This window comes from Myxine glutinosa, chromosome 12, assembly GCF_964187855.1.
Source record: "Myxine glutinosa chromosome 12, kmMyxGlut1.1, whole genome shotgun sequence".
In the NCBI taxonomy this organism is placed as follows: domain Eukaryota; kingdom Metazoa; phylum Chordata; class Myxini; order Myxiniformes; family Myxinidae; genus Myxine; species Myxine glutinosa.
Window position 1 is genome coordinate 107,623,798 of NC_136272.1, and position 20,422 is coordinate 107,644,219.

A 20,422-nucleotide genomic window follows, 5' to 3' on the forward strand; every position below is an offset into this window, starting at 1 on the left:
GATTATGGTTTTGTATTGTGGGGTCATTCCTTCCGACCAGGTTTGGTGTTTTTTGGGGGATTCCGTCCCTAAATGTTTTTTCATTTTAAAATAATCTTTTTCCTGATTTGTCAATATAGTGGGGCGGCTTAGCCCAAATATTCAAAAGAATTGTGCATTCTGTGATACAAGCACCAAATTTGGCACACTAGTAGACTATCATATTATGAAAAGATCTGGATATTGGGCCATCTCAGATTCAGAGATTTGATTTTTGCAAGATTTGCAGATTTTGCAAGCTGAGATTGCAACGCCAGGGACGGCCGACTCCTTCCTACGAGCTGCCCACGTCACCCGCACAAGAAGAGCTCATCAAATCACTGCAGCGGCACTGCACATCCTGCAACACCGTGCGTATGAACGCCACCGTATGACATATGCTGATGATGCAGAAGACCTGCCTGAGTTCGAAGACTGGTGTCACCAGAGAGGAGAAGACATTCCCAACTTTCAGTACTGGGCAACTGTGCTGGAACTAGAGATGTTGGTACTGGTCTACGTGCGTTCTCTGCGGCAGGCTTCATTCACGACGTACCTTGATGCCCTGACGGAACTGGTCCCATGGTTCCATGCCTTAGACCACACACACTATGCCAGGTGGGTCCCTGTTCACCTGAGGGACACGGTTGCACTCCCAATGAAGCACCCAGATGTAGCCAGAGAATTCAGGGCTGGCAACTTCACTGTACAGAAGACGAAGAAGGTGTTCTCTTCGATCCCAATCGAATCGAAATCTTGCAAAAATCAAATCTCTGAATCTGAGATGGCCCAATATCCAGATCTTTTCATAATATGATAGTCTACTAGTGTACCAAATTTGGTGCTTGTATCACAAAATGCACAACAGGTTTGCTATGCTGCTACACTAATAAAGGGATTCAGTCCCCAGAAACATAGTCCATGTTGCCAAAGCAGGAAGGGAAAACGAACTCGACACAATCTGAAAATCCTGGGATAACAATGCATGGAAGGAACTGCAGATTGTACATTTATTTATTGCCTTGGATGACCAGCTGGCATTCCGACAAATTAACAATGCTTCCTTGGCATTTTATCAGCTGGTAATATCAACCTGCAGAGACTGGCATTGCAATGTGACATGTTTGTAAAATGCTGATTACCACCATGTGCCGATTACCAACATTCCAATTGAATTCCCTGCTACCCTCTTGGTGTCCCCGCAGGTGCATTTGTTAACGGATTGGCAGAGGGGGCGATCGACCCATCTTTTGGTCAGATCAACTCTGTTCGCCTGTCTATCTTAACTGACTCCCCTGTCTGGGTTCTCATCTCAGAGGCAAGTCAAAACTCATTCGCTTTTCTGCTTTACCACCGTGTATGATTGAGGACAGCTTTCTTGTCGGTCTCCTCACTCCCTCCATTTCTCCCTCTCACCCTTCTCACTCATTCATTTCCTCCTCCCTCTTACCCATTCCTCTTCTTCCGCCTTCCCCTCCACCTCTCACTTTGTCGGCTTCGTGTTTTTCATTCAACGTCGTGCTATTCCCATAATCAATATCATGCTTCATACACACTTCATCAACCCTATTTTTAGGTTTCGACCAGGGTTTAGGATTTCCATCTTCATCTAATCTTTTATCCAAGTTTGTTCCCGGACCACAGAAAGAATACCCCGGCAGATGTAATTCCCCAGGAATTCCAGTTGTTGTAAATCTGCTTCCCGATAAAAATTTAAAAAAACTTGTATATCTCCCCCACATTTAGAGATGAATTTGCTTTTTAGTACCGCACACTGAACATTTTCCTTTTTGAATAACCCCATTATTTTTTATTTTTTACACATTTGATACTCTTAGTATCGGTTTTCTTTTTACACTTGAAACAATCTCATTTATTTATAAGAAAAATTCATACAGAGTGCGAAGACCTTTTTAATTTCCAACTTATACATTTTTAAAACATAAAGAATGTGCAGAAGAACCTTCACTTCCTCCTCCATTTATTTAGGGAAAATAAATAATAAAAATTGTAAGGATTTAATCAGTCATGAACTATCAACATATTTATCGTCACTTGAGGAGAGGGTATTGCATTTGAGTCAGTCAGTCAGTCAGTTTGTTTGTTTGTTTGTTTGTTTGTTTCTGTCTGTCTGTCCGCACAGAATAAATATGATTTTCTCTGCAACCGTTGCTCCAATTGACAGGAAATTTTCACCACAGGTGCAACTCCACCTGTATAATTTTTTAATGACAATTATTACGTCATTGGTCACGTGGTTCGGCTGCCATATTGGAAAAACCGAAAAACTTTGCACCTCGATATCTCTGAAAGTGCTGAATAGAAATAATTGACATGGCTCATTGGAAAGAACTCTCCATGTGGAATAAAATCTGTTAATGATGATGTCATAGGTGCCTCCATTATGACGTCATAATTTGACTTTGAACCTCCATTTTGAACTTTGACTTTGAACAAAACTTCATCCGATCAAGATGAAATTTCTTGAGCATAATCTAGGAATAAATTAGTTTAGAAAAAAATAATAATGATGACGTCATCGGTCACGTGGTTCGGCCGCCATATTTGTTTTAACACAAAAGCCTTAAAAACCACTGAAAATACATCCTGGCGAGGGTTTGCAATCTCTGATTGCTCTTTCTTTTTCCTATTTGAAATGGTCGATCATTCTTAAAAATTAATGTTTTATTTAAACATTAATTCTTTATTTTCCTCCTCAGTGCATTGTTTTTTTTGTCTAATGCCATCAGTCTGTCTAATAATTAAAATCCATATTTTTAATACTTTTCCATCCTCTCATTTATCCTCCTCTCCTCCTCTCTTTTCTCTCTCTCTCCTCCTCTTCAGCATCCGTTGCTAACCTTGAACCATCTCCCCATATAATATCAAACATGTATTCATCTGGATTCTGTGATATTCTTGTATCTATAATTATTTTTCTCATAACAGGATACCAATACAATTTGTTCTGGATTTCGAAAAGTGCATTATATTTTATTTTAGCATTTTAATTAAATCTGCATTTGTAGGTTTATCAACCAGTATAAAGCCAATATTTTATTGAAAATCTCCCATTCTTATGTTGCAGAACATATTTATTAAAATAGCGAAAACCTTTTTCTTGAAGGTATGCTTGGATACAGAAATGATAATTTTCTTGAAGCTTTGTTGCTGTCATTTATGAGAGATTAATATCATGACAGGTAATGCCTCCCCATCTTCCTGTTGTTAGGATGGTTTGTATTCCCCGACTTACTATGTAGAATCCCGTTTTGTGTTTTCATTAAATAAACTATGGCAAAACTGTTATTGATTTTAGCTTTATTAAATTATTTTATTTGTTGATAAATAATAGTGCTTCCACATATCTCATTATCCTCGCCTAGTGGAAAATATTCTTCTTTACGCGATTTATTTAATTCTTGCAAGTCTTGTAGGTTTATTGAAAAAGACCAGTTATACCCTAAATCAGACATCATACCCCCAATGTTCTATTCTCATAAAAACTATACAAACTATACGTCCTTCTTTATGAAAGTTAATTTTAATTGGAACTGTGAATTGTGCATGACCTGGGGATGTATTCAACATTTCTACATCTTTTGAATATACGGTATAGCCATTTTATTTAAAGATATATATATATTGTGATAAATCATTTTATCTAAGTCATTGGCATCAGTGGGGCTTGGATAATTGATTAATTTATAAGTATTTTTCATATTAATATTTTTTGTTGTTATATTATATTTTTGTCATTCAGCCTGTGCCTTTGTATAATAATTTTATAAATGAATATCCAACTCTTGGGATACTCCAAAGATAGAACCATCTTTTCCAACATGTCATTTATGTTAAATTTAAAATGACATCATAAAAGCTTTCATTAGTGTTGAGTTGAAATAATACATATAAACATAATTGACCACAACATTTGGAATTCAACTCTTGGACTTGAAATGTTTGATAAACACCATTCTGTAAGAATTTTATTACTTCAACAGGTGGTGGAAGACATAACTATCAAAATAATTTTTTTCCTTGCTATTATAAATACAAATCCAATGAGAACCATTTAAGTGGGGCTGCTTAAATGCATAATTAGTGTATAAATTAGAAAAGTATAAATGCTGCATCTATCTATAATTCCAGCAATCTCTGTGTGTCTGTGTGTCTGTGTGTCTGTGACCGCTGTTTCTCGACAACCACGGGTCCGATATACTTGAAACTTGCCAGGTATATTGCTGGGGACCCGAGGATGTGCCTTTTCAAGGTTTTAAATTAATCGGACAAGTACTTACCGAGCTATGGCGATTTAGCCGTTCGCCGTTCGCTTTGGCGTTGCGAATGGACCAAACCATTCATGTAAATAGAGGGGGGGGGGGGGGGTTCTGTGGTCGTTCGCTTTGGCTTTGCGAATGGACCAAACCATTCATGTAAATAGAGGGGGGGGTTCTGTGGTCGTTCGCTTTGGCTTTGCGAATGGACCAAACCATTCATGTAAATAGAGGGGGGGGGGGGTTCTGTGGTCGTTGCGAATGGACCAAACCATTCACATCGAATCATCGAATCACATCGAATGGACCAAACCGTTCGCTTTGGACCAAACCATTGCATGTAAATAGAGGGGGGGGGTTCTGTGGTCGTTGCGAATGGACCAAACCATTCATGTAAATAGAGGGGGGGGGGGGGGGGGGTTCTGTGGTCGTTACTGCCACGTGGTTTCAAAGTTTTTTTTTGTTGTTGTTTGCACGCATGTTTTTTTGCACCCACGTACAGGCACGCCCTAGGATGTTTACACACACACACCCCTACACAAATTTTTTTTTTTTTTTTTTTTTTGGCAAGGAACGGGCACCCACGTACGGGCACGTCCTAGCTTATATATAGTACGGGCATGCCCTAGTCTATCTATAATTCCATTAATCTCTGTGTGTATGTGTGTATGTGTGTATGTGTGTATGTTTGTCTGTGACCGCTGTTTCTCGACAACTACCGGTCCGATATACTTGAAACTTGCCAGGTATATTGCTGGGGACCCGAGGATGTGCCTTTTCAAGGTTTGAAATTAATCGGACAAGTAGTTACCGAGCTATGGCGATTTCTTTACCAAACACCGCAAGCCGTTCGCTTTGGACCAAACCATTTCATGTAAATAGAGGGGGGGGGGGGGTTCTGTGGTCGTTACGAATGGACCAAACCATTCATGTAAATAGAGGGGGGGGTTCTGTGGTCGTTACTGCCACGTGGTTTCAAAGTTTTTTTTTGTTGTTGTTTGCACGCATGTTTTTTTGCACCCACGTACGGGCACGCCCTAGGATGTTTACACACACACACCCCTACACAAATTTTTTTTTTTTTTTTTTTTGGCAAGGAACGGGCACCCACGTACGGGCACGTCCTAGCTTATATATAGTACGGGCATGCCCTAGTAATTAATAATTCCCATTATTATCTTCTAAATTAATAATAATATTCTTTGTATTTTTGACAACTTTGTTAATTCATCTCTCACACAAATAACCACATTATCAATTTTTAGTTTTTTACAATATTTAGCAAGTTCTATATTTGATGTTGTATTCTTTCCAAATTGTTTAAACCATTTATCCATTTATTTATGAGAAATATATCATCCATTACCCCTTTTAGTTAGTTTAACACCTGCCTGTGCAACAGAAGAAAGCATATCTCCAACCAACAATCTAGCTTTATCAGGTCGGCTTTCAGGTTTTTCAGCAAAATCTACAATTACACCACTTCCACTAATTTGTTTCTCCAACTCCTTGTTATGTCTTTCCAACTCTGTTTGAGCCTTCCTTTCATTAGCAGTTTTTACCGCTGCTGAAATACCACCCGTCAATGCTCCCGTCGCACTTAAACCAGTAAATAAAGGAATTAGAAATGGGAAAAAATCCTCCACTCGTTTCCCTTTTTGAATATTTATTTAACATAGGTTTTGTCATTTCAATTTTAAGTGAGCCAGTATCATTTAAGGTTTTCACCTGCTCTCTAATGAGCAAAACATCAATTCTTACTGCTCCTTTTCTCTGAATTGTATTAACATTAATAATACTAGAACAGCACTCAGTACAGAGCATGACATGACAGGATCCGCCTGGTGAACAGTTTACGTTTTGTATCTCAGAGTAGACGAGAAAATCACAATACAGAATCACATTGAATCAAAATCAATCATGGGAATCACCATAGGTCCAGTCTTTCATACCCTGATATACCCCACGTTTTTGGCCATATCACTCAATGGTGAAGAATCACTTTAAAATTCTAGCTGGATCCGCATCTTCACCAAAATTGAATCGATTCTTCCTTGTCACACACACAACCTGTCCAACAAGTTTGGTCCAAATCCATCCATAACTTTTTGAGATATCCTGCTATATGTTGGTTTTAGCCATATTTCCCAATGGTGAAGAATCACTTTAAAAATTAAATAATTCTTGTATCCGAATCCATCTACAGATTTTCACCAAAATCAAAACGATTAGTCTTTTTCACACACACAACCTCCCCACCAGGTTTCGTCCAAATCCATCCACAACTTTTTGAGATATCCTATGTATCATTTGTGGCCATATCACTCAATAGTGAAGAATCACTTAAAAAAATTATACTAGCTGGATCCGGATCCGGATCTTCACCAAAATTGAATCGATTCTTCCTTGTCACACACACAACCTGTCCACCAAGTTTCGTCCAAAAACGTCCACAACTCGGAGATATCCAGCTATGTTTTGGCCCTATCTCCCAATGGTGAAGAATCACTTAAAAAATTATAGTAGCTGGATCCGGATCCGGATCTTCACCAAAATCTAATCATTTCGTCCTTGTCACATACACTACCTCTCTGCCAAATTTCGTCCGAATCTGTCCACAACTTGAGATATTTTGTTCACAAATGGACAGATAAACGGACAGACAGGGGTGAAAACATAACCTCCATCCACCTTTGGTGGCGGAGGTAACAAGGCTTTTGATTTTGAATACAACATAATAGTTTATTAAGATTGATTTGATTAAAATTATGTCGGTTGGGTAGGCATATATAGATTTAGGTAGATCTGAATAGGTATCATGCTTCATCTGTCGTGATAGGGAATCTTGATGTAATAAGTCCTGTTAGCCTGGTTTGTCGGATCAAGTGTGTACCTGTGATCATACGAGGATGATCTGGTGACAGGTAGGATAGGGACTAAGCTAATTCCCCTGTGTGTCAGACCTGGTGATCATTCCTTTGTCCAGTATGGCAGCACATCACACACATTAGCGAGATCCATTAGTGTACACACTAATTAAATTCCCCTCTGCCACAAGACGATAAAACTGACCGGAAGAACCAACAGGAAGCGGCCGCGTACAATGGCGCCATGGCAAGCAGACATCGGCCAGGCAGGCAATAGCCACGCCCAGAAGGAGTCTTGATTGACAGGGGGGAGGGGCAAGCAACAACCAGAGCACCGATTGGAGAGTAGGGAAGGACGTGTGATTGGTCAGGGGAGTGGCAGAAAGCTCCCCAGCTCCCCCGTGATTGGGGGGTAAGGAAGGTGAAGGAGCGACACACTGATTGGCCACCGACCAATGACACCACGGCCAATCAGTGCAGAAGGCGCAAAACGACTACCAAGAAGCGACGCACGGGTTGGAGGAGAAGCGCCGGTGACGTAAAAAGGCGCGAAAACCTACGAGTAAGTGACGCACTAGTTGGAGGGAAAGCGAGCTGACGTCAGAGGACCGCAAGTAAAACCTCTCGCTCACTGGCATTTTGAGCTCTTCCCTTGGCCCTCTTGCTCTGGACTGTCCGATTGAGTTGGCCCTTCTCGCTTTGGTTTTTCCCTGCCCGGACCTCCCTTCTGCCTTTGCCTTTCGTTCCCGGTTGGACCTTTCCTTTGCGTACCGCGAATTGCCTGCATTACGACAGACGTTGGGGGAACTTTGGAGCGCCGTCGATTCTCCTCCCTGGCGTTCACGTGTGAGCGAGGCTTGCCGCTGAACGGGCGAGACTGGCCCGAGCGAGGCGTTCGGTGAGGCCTGACGGAGCGCGCACACCGGAACCTGGACGATTCCTGACGGACGCTACATCCAAGGGCAGATAAGCTCGCATCCACAAACAACGTTTCTTTTATTTATCCTTACCATTGTCTTGTATTTGAAGTGAGGTGTGGGGACGTCCCGATTTAGGACATTCATTTTCCGTCGATTCATTTATCTTTGTTATCGGAGTCCGGCAATAAAACCGCGTATTTTTGTACAGCAAATCCACTTTTGGTTTGAGTTATTAATTTGCAGGTGAAGACTGCTCGGACCGCCGGGTAAGCCGCAGCATTCTCCCTCATTACCCCCAGCTCGTATATCGATCCGCCATTGAATTGGAAATGCCTCAAAGTAAGCTCGATTCCATCCGTGGACACTCTGTCTTAATAGAGTAGAGCCGTCCACACGACAATATATACCCCAGTTGGTTCTTTACTCCTCATTTATTTATCAAAAAATTATGTTGGACTAATCATAACACCATTATCTGTATTACGTTTATGGTGGTAGGCAATGGAATACCTTAGTCCAGGTAGATTGTATAGGGTAGTGTGTTGCGAGGAAGAAGAAACCCGGTTGTAACTAAGTCAGCCCGCATGTCTGGTACGATCGTATATGTGTCTCCATGCGAGGAGTGGAGGGAGCTATGCTAATTAGTTAGGGTATAAGGTAACTTTCCCTGTATGTAGTTGCCTCTGTGGTTTCCCCTTCGTTCCTTATGATACTTGCAACACCAGCCATGTATTCCGCACCGACACTAAATAAACCACATAACCGCCTACCAGATCCGGACATTCGACTGAAACTGATGCCACCAGCCGAGTCATCGCAAGGGTCAGCAGGAAGGGCCGTTAGGCCCCGCCCCAAAAGGTGATGATTGGTCATGGCCATGGGCTGATGCGATGGCGCTCGTTGATTGGCGCACGCGTGCCGTCATCATGGAACATTCCAGGACAAGGGACAAAAAAGCGAAGCGACCGCCATCTTTCTCTATCTCACTCCGGGCTTGGTCGCGGGCGGTCGTATTCGCGCTCTCTCTCTGTTCCCGGCTGCGGTGGGAGGCGGACGCATCCTTCTCTCTGATTCCGGTGGTGCTGGCTTCGTGGCGGTTGTGCTCCTTGCCGTGTGTGCCCGAGAGACCTCGGCGCTTTGTGGAGCGTGGGACGGCGCAGGAGAGAGCTTTGGTTGCCTCGTGCGGGCGGCTGGCTGCGGCGCGAGTTCACGCTATTGTGCGTTTCCCTATCTATCGCTATCACCTTTACCAATCAGCCAAGGACCTGTCTTCAGGCAGAGCATACAATCAATCAACCAATCAATCCCTCTCTCTCTTTTTTTCATTCACAATTATCGTTTATAATTCTCTGCTCTTGGTGTGTGAATCCAGCGTGGATGGTGTGCCTCCATTTCTCTTTCACTTTTCTTCCACATTTCTCCATTCTGTCACTGCCTGTGTTTCTTCCACTCACTCGCTCTGTACACCTCACATTAGGCAATCAGTGAACCTTTACTCGCACATTCCACTCCATTTTGCCATGGTTTACACACATTGTCTCAAATTTCCCATCATAAAATACCTTAACGATCATGCAAAAGCTTTATCCACTGTCTGGCAGATCTACATAAAGAGAGTCGCCAGATGACGACACGCTTTGGATTGAAAAAGGCGACATCACGGTAACGGATCGTCTCTATCCTATCACAAGCACTTTGGATCGGCCAGCAGCACAGAAGTGGTGCAGTTTCACGTTTAATGGTGCATCGCCTGGACACCGGAACCGAGGGGCACATACCGTGGGACCTCCAAACGTGGTCATGGCCCAGGAATTTGTTTTCCTTTCAAAAAGTCAGTAGTTTGAAGAAAAACAACAGATTTTTGTTCTCAAGGGACCAAGGACACGTCATTATTTTGCTTTGTTGTGCTTTGAGAGGAAGAAGTTATTTATTTTTGTGCTGGTTTATGGAATTCCAAATGAAAAGTTATATTTCAAATTACGTGCAGCTCTAAAATGCTTTAAATTTTATGCATCCAAATATTGTTTGTCATCTTGTGTTCTTCTGACATTTAAAAGCATTTTTTGAGAAAATTGCAGCATTTACACCAGAAGTTTGTGTGTTGGTTTTCTCTACGATGATACATAAAGCACAGTGTGTCTATTCCACAAAAACAAGCTCGTTACCTTGTGCGTTCTATTGGAAGTGCTTGCGACGTGTTTACTGGATGTGAACACTAACCAACATTACTAGGGAAGGCGGGAGGGCATTGGATGGGAAACCGATCGTTGTATTTACTTCCTGCCTGAAACTGCTTCAGCAGCAGTGAAACTCTGCAACATGAGGAGCAAGGAAGATGCACACCAGCATCACTCAGCACACAATGGGAGCTTTTCAGGTTTCTGAGTTCAATGGGCATCCTGGGTATCTGGTTAGGTGGTCACTACCGGCGTGTCATTGTGGTAGTGACAGTTTGGCATAAGATCTAGACCTCAAAGAATCCCAAGACAAAATTGTAGGTGTTTGGCAAGATTTATTGAGAACGCAAACCTTCGCACAGACGTAATACAAGGTACGTGGGAGACTGTAAAAGGAGGACGGGTCGGTGGGGATGAGGAGTTCAAGGAGAAGAATGATGGGGAGAGGAAGGAGGCAGAGAAGAATAAAAGGGTTTATATTGCACTCGGACCAGGCGCAAACAGACCAAGAGCCACATACATGGAAGTTCAAATTGCAAAGCAATGCGCATGACACAACCCAACGTTAAATTACAGTAACCCCGTATACACAATATCCTGGCTAACGATGAGAATCCGTACATTGCTGCATACACCTCGCTTTTCATCTCGAGGCCAAAGGGACTTCACGCCGTCCCGGAAATCGGCGGTGGCCATAGGAGCCCTGAACTCTGAGCAATGGATGCATGCAAGTAGAAAGAAGGGGACGATCGTTTCACTTACAGTACTCATTGGCTTCAGAATCTGCTTCGCATCTCCAGTGTTACAATCCACTTTAGAATAGTTCGTGTGTCCGGAGCCTGTTTTTTTTTTTTTACAAGACTCGGAGTTTTTTGGCCACTGCACCAACCCCAAAACCTCCACAACAAAATGTACACAAAATCCTATTTACAGGAATGAGCAGTGGCCCTCCGTGTCCTATCGTTACACTTTGCAAGTCATACACCATCGGACTCGATGCTGAAATTCAGTGGTCAACAGATCTGGAAGGAGGACGAGGGGGTGGGTGTCTTAACCAACATATAGTAATTATGGTGTTTCAGAGCGACCTGAAACAGCAACCAGGAATAACCAAGTGAGCCGCCGATCGTCATTTACAAAAGCAATGGAACAACTCTGCAGCAATTCAAGCACCCAAATAACCATCTGGACCAGGAAGAAAAAGTTTCTTCACAAACAAACGAGGAAACAATCGACAACAAACCAAGCCCAAAATAGTACAGAAACAGTGTTGTTTCCCAGTGGAAACGTGCAAAAACATTTGATCCTTGTTTTCGCCGACATCATGCATATGCAAACGGCAACCGCTCAAAACCAACCACCAACTCCTTGGCCTCTCACTTTTTCAGGAATAAAATTTTTCAGCAACTTTTTTTTTTAATGTGGAAATAAATTGAATCCCTGGAGAGTCAAAGCATGAAATAGATCAATGCCAAATAAAAGGATAGATAGATGATGAAAGGAAAGATTTAAAGTGATAAAATAAACCTTTCCGAGCGGAGAGCATATGCCGACAAAGTCGTCTTTGCAGAGTTGGCCTTTGTCTGCAGTTGGTGCGTGAGAGTTGCTTTGGAAAATGGCGCAACAGGCACGTGGTGTCGCCAGACCGAGTACGACTCGGTCATGGGCGTGCACGTGATACATTCAGAACGTGTGGGCATTACGACACACACCACATCCGAGCGCGAATTCTTCACCAGTTGCAGGGTGTACCACGTGCAGTGGACATTCGGTGCCCTCTAACTGTCTCGCTTTTGGACCTGGGGGCATTATATTGGGAAAAGGCGACAACATTCACAAAAAGGTACAGCAGTTGCAAGCAAACAATAAACAAGAAGTATGTCGTGCACAGCACAATACTTGTGAAATCCCTAAAATGAGTTGTTGGCCTATTATGACCTCAAAAATAATTGGTGGTTGAATTTTGTGACCAGATATGCAAATCCACTTAAAATTTCAAGTCAATCAGATGTAAATTGAGGATTTTAGGAATTTGGCCTATGTTGACCTTTTGACCTCAAAAATACTTGCCTTTTGAATTTAGTGACCAGATACGCAAATCCTCTTCAAATTCCAAGTTAGTTGAATGATAATTGAGGATTTTAGAAATTCGGCTTATGTTGACCTCAAAAATACTTGGTGTTTGAATTCAGTGTCCAGATATGCAAATACTCTTAAAATTTCAAGTCAATCGGATGAAAGTTGAGGATTTTTGAAACTTGGCCGAGGTTGACCTTTTGGCCTATGTGGACCTCAAATATACTTGGTGGTTGAATTCAGTGACCAGATATGCAAGTCCTCTTCAAATTTCAAGTCAATCGGATGAAAATTGAGGATTTTAGAAATTTGAAGTTGGTGACCTTTGGCCTATATTGACCTTTTGACCCCAAAAACAATGGGCTTCTTGCTTATGACCAACTCTACCATTTGGTGAAGTTTCATGTAGATCGGGTGAAAATTGTGACCTGTAGGCGACTGACATACAAACAGACAGACAGAATAACACACAAGACACACAGACAAAATTTTCGATTTTCTAAGTAATAAGAAACGGGGTGATGCCACCCTAATAACAAAAATCACACCTGTGTCAAACGTCACAGTAAACGGTATAAAATATGAAATAGGCAAAGCCTACAAACGAACGAAATCCTTTGGAATTAAACACGGTGGGTTAGAAAGGTTCTTCATTTTTGTTGGATGGAAGGAAGGACATAACTAAACATTTTGAGTGGCGGAGGTAAATATATATTTACTAGTAAAGAGCCCGTCAAAAATGATGGGTTGGAACACTTTATTTGACGGTGCAGCCTCGTGTGTGCCAAAGTCTGAAGCCTCGGCCTAGTGCCAGGTGTGCTTATATCTTTATTTATTAGACATCCTGCAGTCGGAAATGAACACTCGTTTTACTCGGCGTGCGTTACACATCATGTGCAGCGAATTTCACCTCTCTGCGCCTTGTTTTTTTTTCGGTATTAAAAAAAAAAAACGCTTCTGTATACCGCCCTCGAAGCTTGGTTTACAAGTCATCGTCTACAATTCCAATAGCAGAGACAAATTTAGTCTTTTATGGAAAATGTTTTTCGAGTTTGTTTTATCCTCAAAAATAGACCATAGCGAACACACATTTGGGTAAAAGGATTGGCCTTTAGAACCTACCCTTATGGAGGGGAACAGACGTCTGCACAAACACACAAACTGACATTGTGTTTTATATGGTAGATAACGGCACTCTCAGCCCATACAACTCCTACGTCCACCACACCACCCCTTCCTCCCAAATATTAATAGTAAATATCATCACTTTAAACTTACCCTGTGCATAGACAAGCCCCTGGTATGACCTTCCCATCAGTGGTAAGAAGCACATGGATTTGGATGGACCGCGCTTTCTACAAACCTTCGGTCTTTCACGGGCCCATATCGTCAGGAGTTTTTGCAATACGCACTGCAAGATATCAACTTTTTGGACGAGTTGATTAGGAAGATCTTCAACTGTTTTGGTGTGCAGAGGCACACCCTTTCTGGCAGGTACACTTACAAGTATTTTCGGCTTCTTTAAAAGTTTTTTTCAGTCGTTTCATTGTACAATCCTTGGCTGGAATGCATGATATATATGCCGAGGCCTCCCCAATGAACTGTGTTATGAGGGGGTTCTGTGCATGCGCACCAAGCAATCTGGGGCAGATTACCACGATAACTTGTGAACCAGTGATTGGATTTTGACCAAACTTGGTACAAGTACAGTATATACAGTACTATGATGCAAAGATGAACAGAATAGATTTCGACATCAAAGGTCAGAGGTCATGTCAAGGTAAAATGTGATGCTTGAGAACAGCTCAAAGGATTTAAATCAAACTTGGTACAATTATGTATAATGATGTAATAATGTGGGTGGATGCATATCGGGCGACGTCCCGACAACGAAGAGTGACATTCTAGTCGTGTTGAAACTACCCTTTAAAGGGACATGCAATCCTACTGCATAAAGTAAAAGGTATAAAGCCGGTGATGTTCATCCTGCTCGGTGAGAGTTCAAAGTGTTTCCTTCATGTTATTCCTGTGTGTTCTAATTTGGTATATACGGTCAAACAGTTGATCAAGCAATCGCTTGCCATGCAAACCAGAGCTGCGAGTGTCAATAGCAGTTGATGGGATTTTTCTTTTTTTGAGGAATATGGAAATAGAGGTGCCCCAGGAAGGGGCTAAACATTCACCAGCAGGGCAGTGAGGCAGTTCGTCCTTTGGAATGCTCGTCATTCTCTGGAAGTCATCGTGGCAGGGATTACAGAAGTGTGTCGTGCCAAAGCAGAAGAACACGGCCACAGAGCAGCAGTAACGGCACTTGTACTCCAGGAAATCCGTGCCATGCTTGGGGCACATCTTGGAGAAAAGGAGGAAGGAATTCAAGGGAACAATTTTGGGACAAATGGGTAAGAAAACAAAACCAACCAATGACAGAGGAGAGGGAGAAACAATGTTGTTATTGCATTTCTCAAATCAGCCTAGCCAGGTAATATGTTTCCACAAACCATGTGCTGTGCCCTCTCCTCCAAATCCAAGCAATTCAAGACTGAGCACTGAGCCTGAACGTAAAGAATAACCTGGTTGATGTAGCTGGATGACATCTTGAAAACATTTAAACATTTTTATAGAGTTTAAGGCTCAAGGAGGAGATATCACACAAATCATGCTCACATAGGCAGGCAGACACATGGGACAACACCAGACTAGAGTTCAGACAAAGTCTGTGGTGACCTTGTGGGAAGACGCGACTTTCCGGAGCACTCTGGGTGCCGGTTCCATCTTGCAAAGTCACTTTTCGCCCCGTAATCAGTGGGGCTATTGAGGGGGAACCTCTTCACTCATTCACCACAACATTCGGTTTAAAAACTCTAACGTTGCTCCGGATTGAGAAGGAAGAGCATTGAGGAGTTAGCAATCGAGCGCAAGATGAAACCCCAACCTAATGTGTTGCTTCAGCATTGCAGCATCAACCCAAACTACCAGGTTGTACCCAAACCCCAGTGCTACACATGTAGAGAAAGGTGAGATCCCCAAGTGCTACACAACATAGCGAGATAGGCTTTTAGGATTTCCTGGAGAAACCTATGGATGTGAGGCACTTATTGGAAACGGACGGTAAACTGCCGTCGGTCCAGCATCTCTTGACCGCAATGCACCTTTGTGGAGGTAAACGTAAAACGCACTCAATGGAGATGCTGACTAGTCCCTTTTTTTTCTCTTCGTGCAATGCCGTCCCAGAGGGTGCTAACCTATACTTCGCCTGGTCATGGTGAGTAAAGGTAGTCCTGGACTAATTATTTGTCCTTGTGAACTCCAAGTTGAACTCGTCTGAGACATTCACAACATCAAGTTCCGTGCCAAATTTGGTGACTCCAGCTGCCTTCGTCGTCCCGTTATTCTGCTGACCAACAGACAAACCCACAGATGAAGGGACGATCGCAATGTGCGCCCGGCCTAAAGCCGCAGCGAGCGCTCAAGGAAGGTTATTTAAATTACTGGATAAGACCAGCTTGACAAAAACGTTAACAGCAAAGAAAAGACAACACAGCGAACACTCCAAACCACGTTCACAACAACAAAATGGTCCTGTTGCAGAAATACATTTAACCAATGAGGTTTGGGTGAATCTGATTCGACAACACAATGACACACTCAACCTTTTCATCTTCTAGTCAGGTTCACTATGTTTTTTCGTTCAAAATTTTTGGAGATTAGCAAAACTATACATTTTTGGAATATTCAGAGCATGAGGAATCCAAAAATTAATGTTGGCATTTGCGTAGACACCTGCATGGTCGCCATTTTGGATTTTCAAAATGGCCACCATAAAATACATAATTTGCGCTATCTCGGCTTCTAGTCAACCTAGAATCCTATTTAAATATGCTAATCCTATGTTTTCTGGGTCAAGAAAACCATTGGTGGGATCATTAGACTTTTAATCCGAACACTTGCTTCACTTTTAGGACTTTCCAGATGACACTCAGGACAGTGATGAAGATCTGTAAAAGCATATTCCTGAACGTTACAGACCTAGTAGATCCTGTGTATAGGACTTATAGTTCAATCTGATACTAATAAGGCTGCTTTCTTGCTTTATAAACCCATACCTATAACTTCAAAGGACTTGCAATATTATGTATTATGTTGTAGCGGCTACCGCTGGGTTTTCACAATCGCCTTGCACCTATCAAGGACGCGGAGCGATCACCATGCCGGGCTCGTCCAGGACGCCCGGGCAGGCCCGCGCTCAACTTGCCAGGCCTCGGTCGGGACGCCCGGGCATGCCCGGGCAGGCTCGCCCTCAACTTGCCAGGCCGCAGCCAGGACGCTGGGCCACGCCCCCTCTCGCCTTTCCTGGGCAAACGCTCCGGGATAATATGTATATATATTGCTGCCCGATAAAACGGGCTTTTCAGAGTGCCTGAGTGTTTGGTTTGATTAAAGCAACTCGGATGAATTCCAGCTTTTTGTCGCGTCCATTCTTCCGATCGACGTGGGAGCCCCAGCTCCTTCATTGGTGACCTACCGACATGGACACGGCAGTCGCCCTTAAACTGCCTACCTTCTGGGAGGCTCACGCGGCGGTTTGGTTCGCACAGGCGGATTCCCTGTTCGCCCTGCGAGGCATCACGGCCGACGACACCCGCTTCCACCATGTGGTAGCAGCGCTCGGTTCGGCCACCGCGGCCCGCGCCCTGAGCCTCCTCGAGAGCCCGCCAGCCGCTGACAAATACGGCGCGATTAAGAAGCTTCTCCTCGACGCTTTCACCCTCCCATCGGCGGAACGCGCACGGCGCCTGCTCGACCTGCCCGAGCTCGGCGACACGCGCCCTTCCGAGCGAATGGACTACATGCTTTCACTGCTCGGCGAGCACTCTCCGGCATTCCTGTTCTGGGAGCTGTTCCTCCGTCAGCTGCCTAACCCGGTACGCCTCGCCCTGGCAAGCACGACGATCACAGATCCCCGGGCCCTTGCCAGAGAAGCCGACAAGATCTCCGCCGCAGGACAGCGCATCGCAGCGGCGACATGGGACCCACCGCCGTCCGACGCAACACCCATGGCGCCCGAGCACCCGGCACGGTCGACGACCGAACTGCCGACGCAATTGGCGGCCGCTACACCGAGCCGACCACCTCCAGCACGACGACCGGGGCCTCCACCTGACCAAGCGTGGTGTTACTATCATGCCAGGTTCGGACAGAAGGCCCGGACATGCCGACCCCCGTGCACCTTCGGCAGGCCGGGAAACGGCCGGGCCGGCGTTCATTATCAGCCATGAGCGCCGGCCACACGGGCAACTTACTGTTCATCACGGATAAAGCGTCCGGACGGCGCTTCCTGTGCGACACCGGCGCCCAACTGAGCGTCATACCCGCCTCTGACCAGGACAGGCAATCCGCGGTTTGCGGCCCCTCCTTGGTTGCGGCCAACGGATCGACCATCCGCACCTTCGGCCCGCGCAACGTCACCCTCTGCTTCGGCGGCCAACGCTTTGATTGGACGTTTGTAACCGCAAACGTGCCCATGGCTCTGCTCGGCGCCGACTTCCTCTGCGCACACGGACTGCTGGTGGACGTCCAACGGCGTCGTTTAATCAACGCCGAAACCTTCAGCTCCCTGGTATGCACATTGAGCAGCTCCACGCCGACCGAGCTGGCATGCGCCGTCCCGGCGGCGAACGAGTTTGCTCGCCTGCTCACGGAGTTCCCGGCCCTCACGTGGCCGACGTTTTCGGCCGCCGCAGTACGGCATGGGATCGAGCACCACATACCAACCACGGGCCCGCCGGTCTACGCCAGGGCCCGCCGCCTCGACCCAGCCAAGCTCGCCGTGGCGAAGGCCGAATTCGACGCGTTGGAGCACCTCGGCATCGTGCGGCGCTCCGATAGCGCGTGGGCCTCGCCACTGCACATCGTGCCAAAGCCGGGGGTGGATGGCGCCCGTGTGGCGACTACCGCCGTCTCAATGACGCTACCACCCCCGACAGGTACCCGATCCCGCATATCCAAGACTTCTCCGCCCGTCTGGCGGGACGGGTCATTTTTTCGAAAATTGATCTCATACGGGGATATCACCAGGTACCTGTCAGGGCGGCCGACGTCCCTAAAACGGCAGTCATCACGCCGTTCGGCTTATTCGAATTCTTGCGGATGCCGTTTGGTCTCAAGAACGCGGCTCAGGTGTTCCAGCGCTTGATGGACGGCGTGCTGCGTGACCTGCCGTTCCTTTTCGTTTACCTGGACGACATCCTCGTCGCCAGCACGTCCCGGGCCGAGCACCTCCTCCACCTCCGAACACTGTTCGGGCGCCTCAGCGAGCACGGCCTCATCGTCAACCCGGCCAAATGCCACTTCGGCACGACGGCCGTTGATTTTTTGGGCCACCACATCACCAAGAACGGGGCCGTGCCGCTGCCAACCAAGGTCGAGGCCATCACCACGTTCCCGCGTCCCCGCACCATAAAGGCCCTGCAGGAATTCCTGGGAATGGTGAATTTTTATCACCGCTTCGTGCCCCGCGCTGCTCAACTCATGCGGCTTACCGGCTTACCGGCTTTTATCACCCAGCTCCTTCAATGTAATACAGTTATATCACAAATATAAAGACAACGGTTTTCAATTACCTTTGTTTGTTGCTTTTCTATAATCCTGAGCACTATTTTGAGGCCTTTATTGGATTCCTTGACCCAGAAAACATAGGATTAGCATATTTGATTAAGTTTCTTGGTTGACTAGAAGCCGAGATAGCGCAAAATATGTATTTTATGGCGGCCATTTTGAAAATCCAAAATGGCGGCCATGCAGGTGTCTGTGCAAATGCCAACATTGATTTTCGGATTCTCCATGCTCTGATTCCAAAAATGTACAGGTTTGCTAATCCCAAAATTTTGAACGAAATTATATTTAACATTGTGAACCTGACTATACGGACACAGTGCCTCATGTTGATACATCAGACGACACAATATGGTAATTGGGCTCCGTACCCTCAAAACAACAACATTTCTGCACGACTTTAAAATATTATTAAAGTACTTCCTTCTGTAGCCTGGTATTGGCTTAGCGGTTAGGGTGCCGGTTTGGGATCCTGGGTTCGAATCCCGATCGATCGCTGAATTAACACCAGGGGGGTTGACTCAGCCTGTCATCCATCCGAAGTCGGCAAATCGAGTACCAGCTCACTGGTAATTCCCTGTGTGTTGCAAGAGGCGACTAACAGGGTTGGCGGCAGGAAGGGCATCCGGCTGTGAAACATTGCTTCAAAAATGAGGACCATGGTGCCCCAAAAAAGGCCAACCCCTGCTCTGCGGGGGAAAATGGCCTCTAAAGGTGGTCTCTTCCTTCTGTGCGATATGAAACGAGGTATATCTTGCAGTTCATAGTACCCTAAAGTATAATTACTACCTATGGGCTTTATCACCTGATACTTGCCATGCTGAGTAATCGATCACATCTACTTCACACAAGGCAATCCAGTTTCGGGCACACGTAATAAAAGGCAGTTTAGATTGTAAACAAAGAAAAATAAACCGCCAGAAAATGATATGATTCGACAAAACTTGAGGCTTCATGGTCATTTGGAAATAATCGTCAGGTTAGAAAACACACCTGGGCCCGCGAAACATCCGAGCAGCCTCCGCAAATCAGCTCACTTGGATCGAAGTCGTCTCCGTGCGCGGCCTCCACGTCGCAGCGTGCCTCGCCACCAAAGTACGCCTACGGCACACAAACCGTGGGCGAATCCGAGGAAGGGAATCACAAAGAAATCGCGGCTCTTCCTCAGCAGGGACAAGCGGCTCATGGACAACAAAATCAGAAGGTGCAAATCACATTTGGTGGTCTTTCTGTCTTCTACCGACTCCTCTCCGGCCTTGCTCCCCCAGCTCTGTCTGTGCTCTGTCCCCCAAATATTCCGACAGGTCGCACAAGATCTGCCAGCAACCCTGTTATGGTGAAACTGCCAAAATCTCGGCTCTCTGCTCACCTTTACTCCTTCATTCCTCTTTTCTCCCGCCTCTGGAACAAACTCCCCCACTCCCTTCAATCCCACTCCCCCTCCAGGTCATTAAAACAGCTGTTCACCACCATCT

At 45.1% G+C, this 20,422-nt stretch overlaps 2 protein-coding genes across 9 annotated transcripts in view; one reads left to right on the top strand and one right to left on the bottom strand.

The window, feature by feature from the left end:
• Positions 1-10,238, top strand: part of LOC137416198 (alpha-1,3-mannosyl-glycoprotein 4-beta-N-acetylglucosaminyltransferase B) — a 202,858-nt gene extending 192,620 nt beyond the window's left edge. For all 8 annotated transcript variants that reach the window (XM_078766195.1, XM_078766198.1, XM_078766197.1 and 5 more), the window contains exons 15-16: positions 1,224-1,336; positions 9,684-10,238. In XM_078766195.1, the coding sequence (XP_078622321.1) occupies positions 1,224-1,336; positions 9,684-9,710 (140 nt within the window). In that variant the 3' untranslated portion in view covers positions 9,711-10,238. The remainder of the gene's footprint in view (positions 1-1,223; positions 1,337-9,683) is intronic.
• A 336-nt stretch (positions 10,239-10,574) lies between these two features.
• Positions 10,575-20,422, bottom strand: part of MYCBP2 (MYC binding protein 2) — a 381,848-nt gene continuing 372,000 nt past the window's right edge. The window contains 3 exon segments of the mRNA XM_078766193.1: positions 10,575-12,058; positions 14,519-14,684; positions 19,941-20,048. Coding sequence (XP_078622319.1) covers positions 11,943-12,058; positions 14,519-14,684; positions 19,941-20,048 — 390 coding nt within the window. The 3' untranslated portion in view covers positions 10,575-11,942.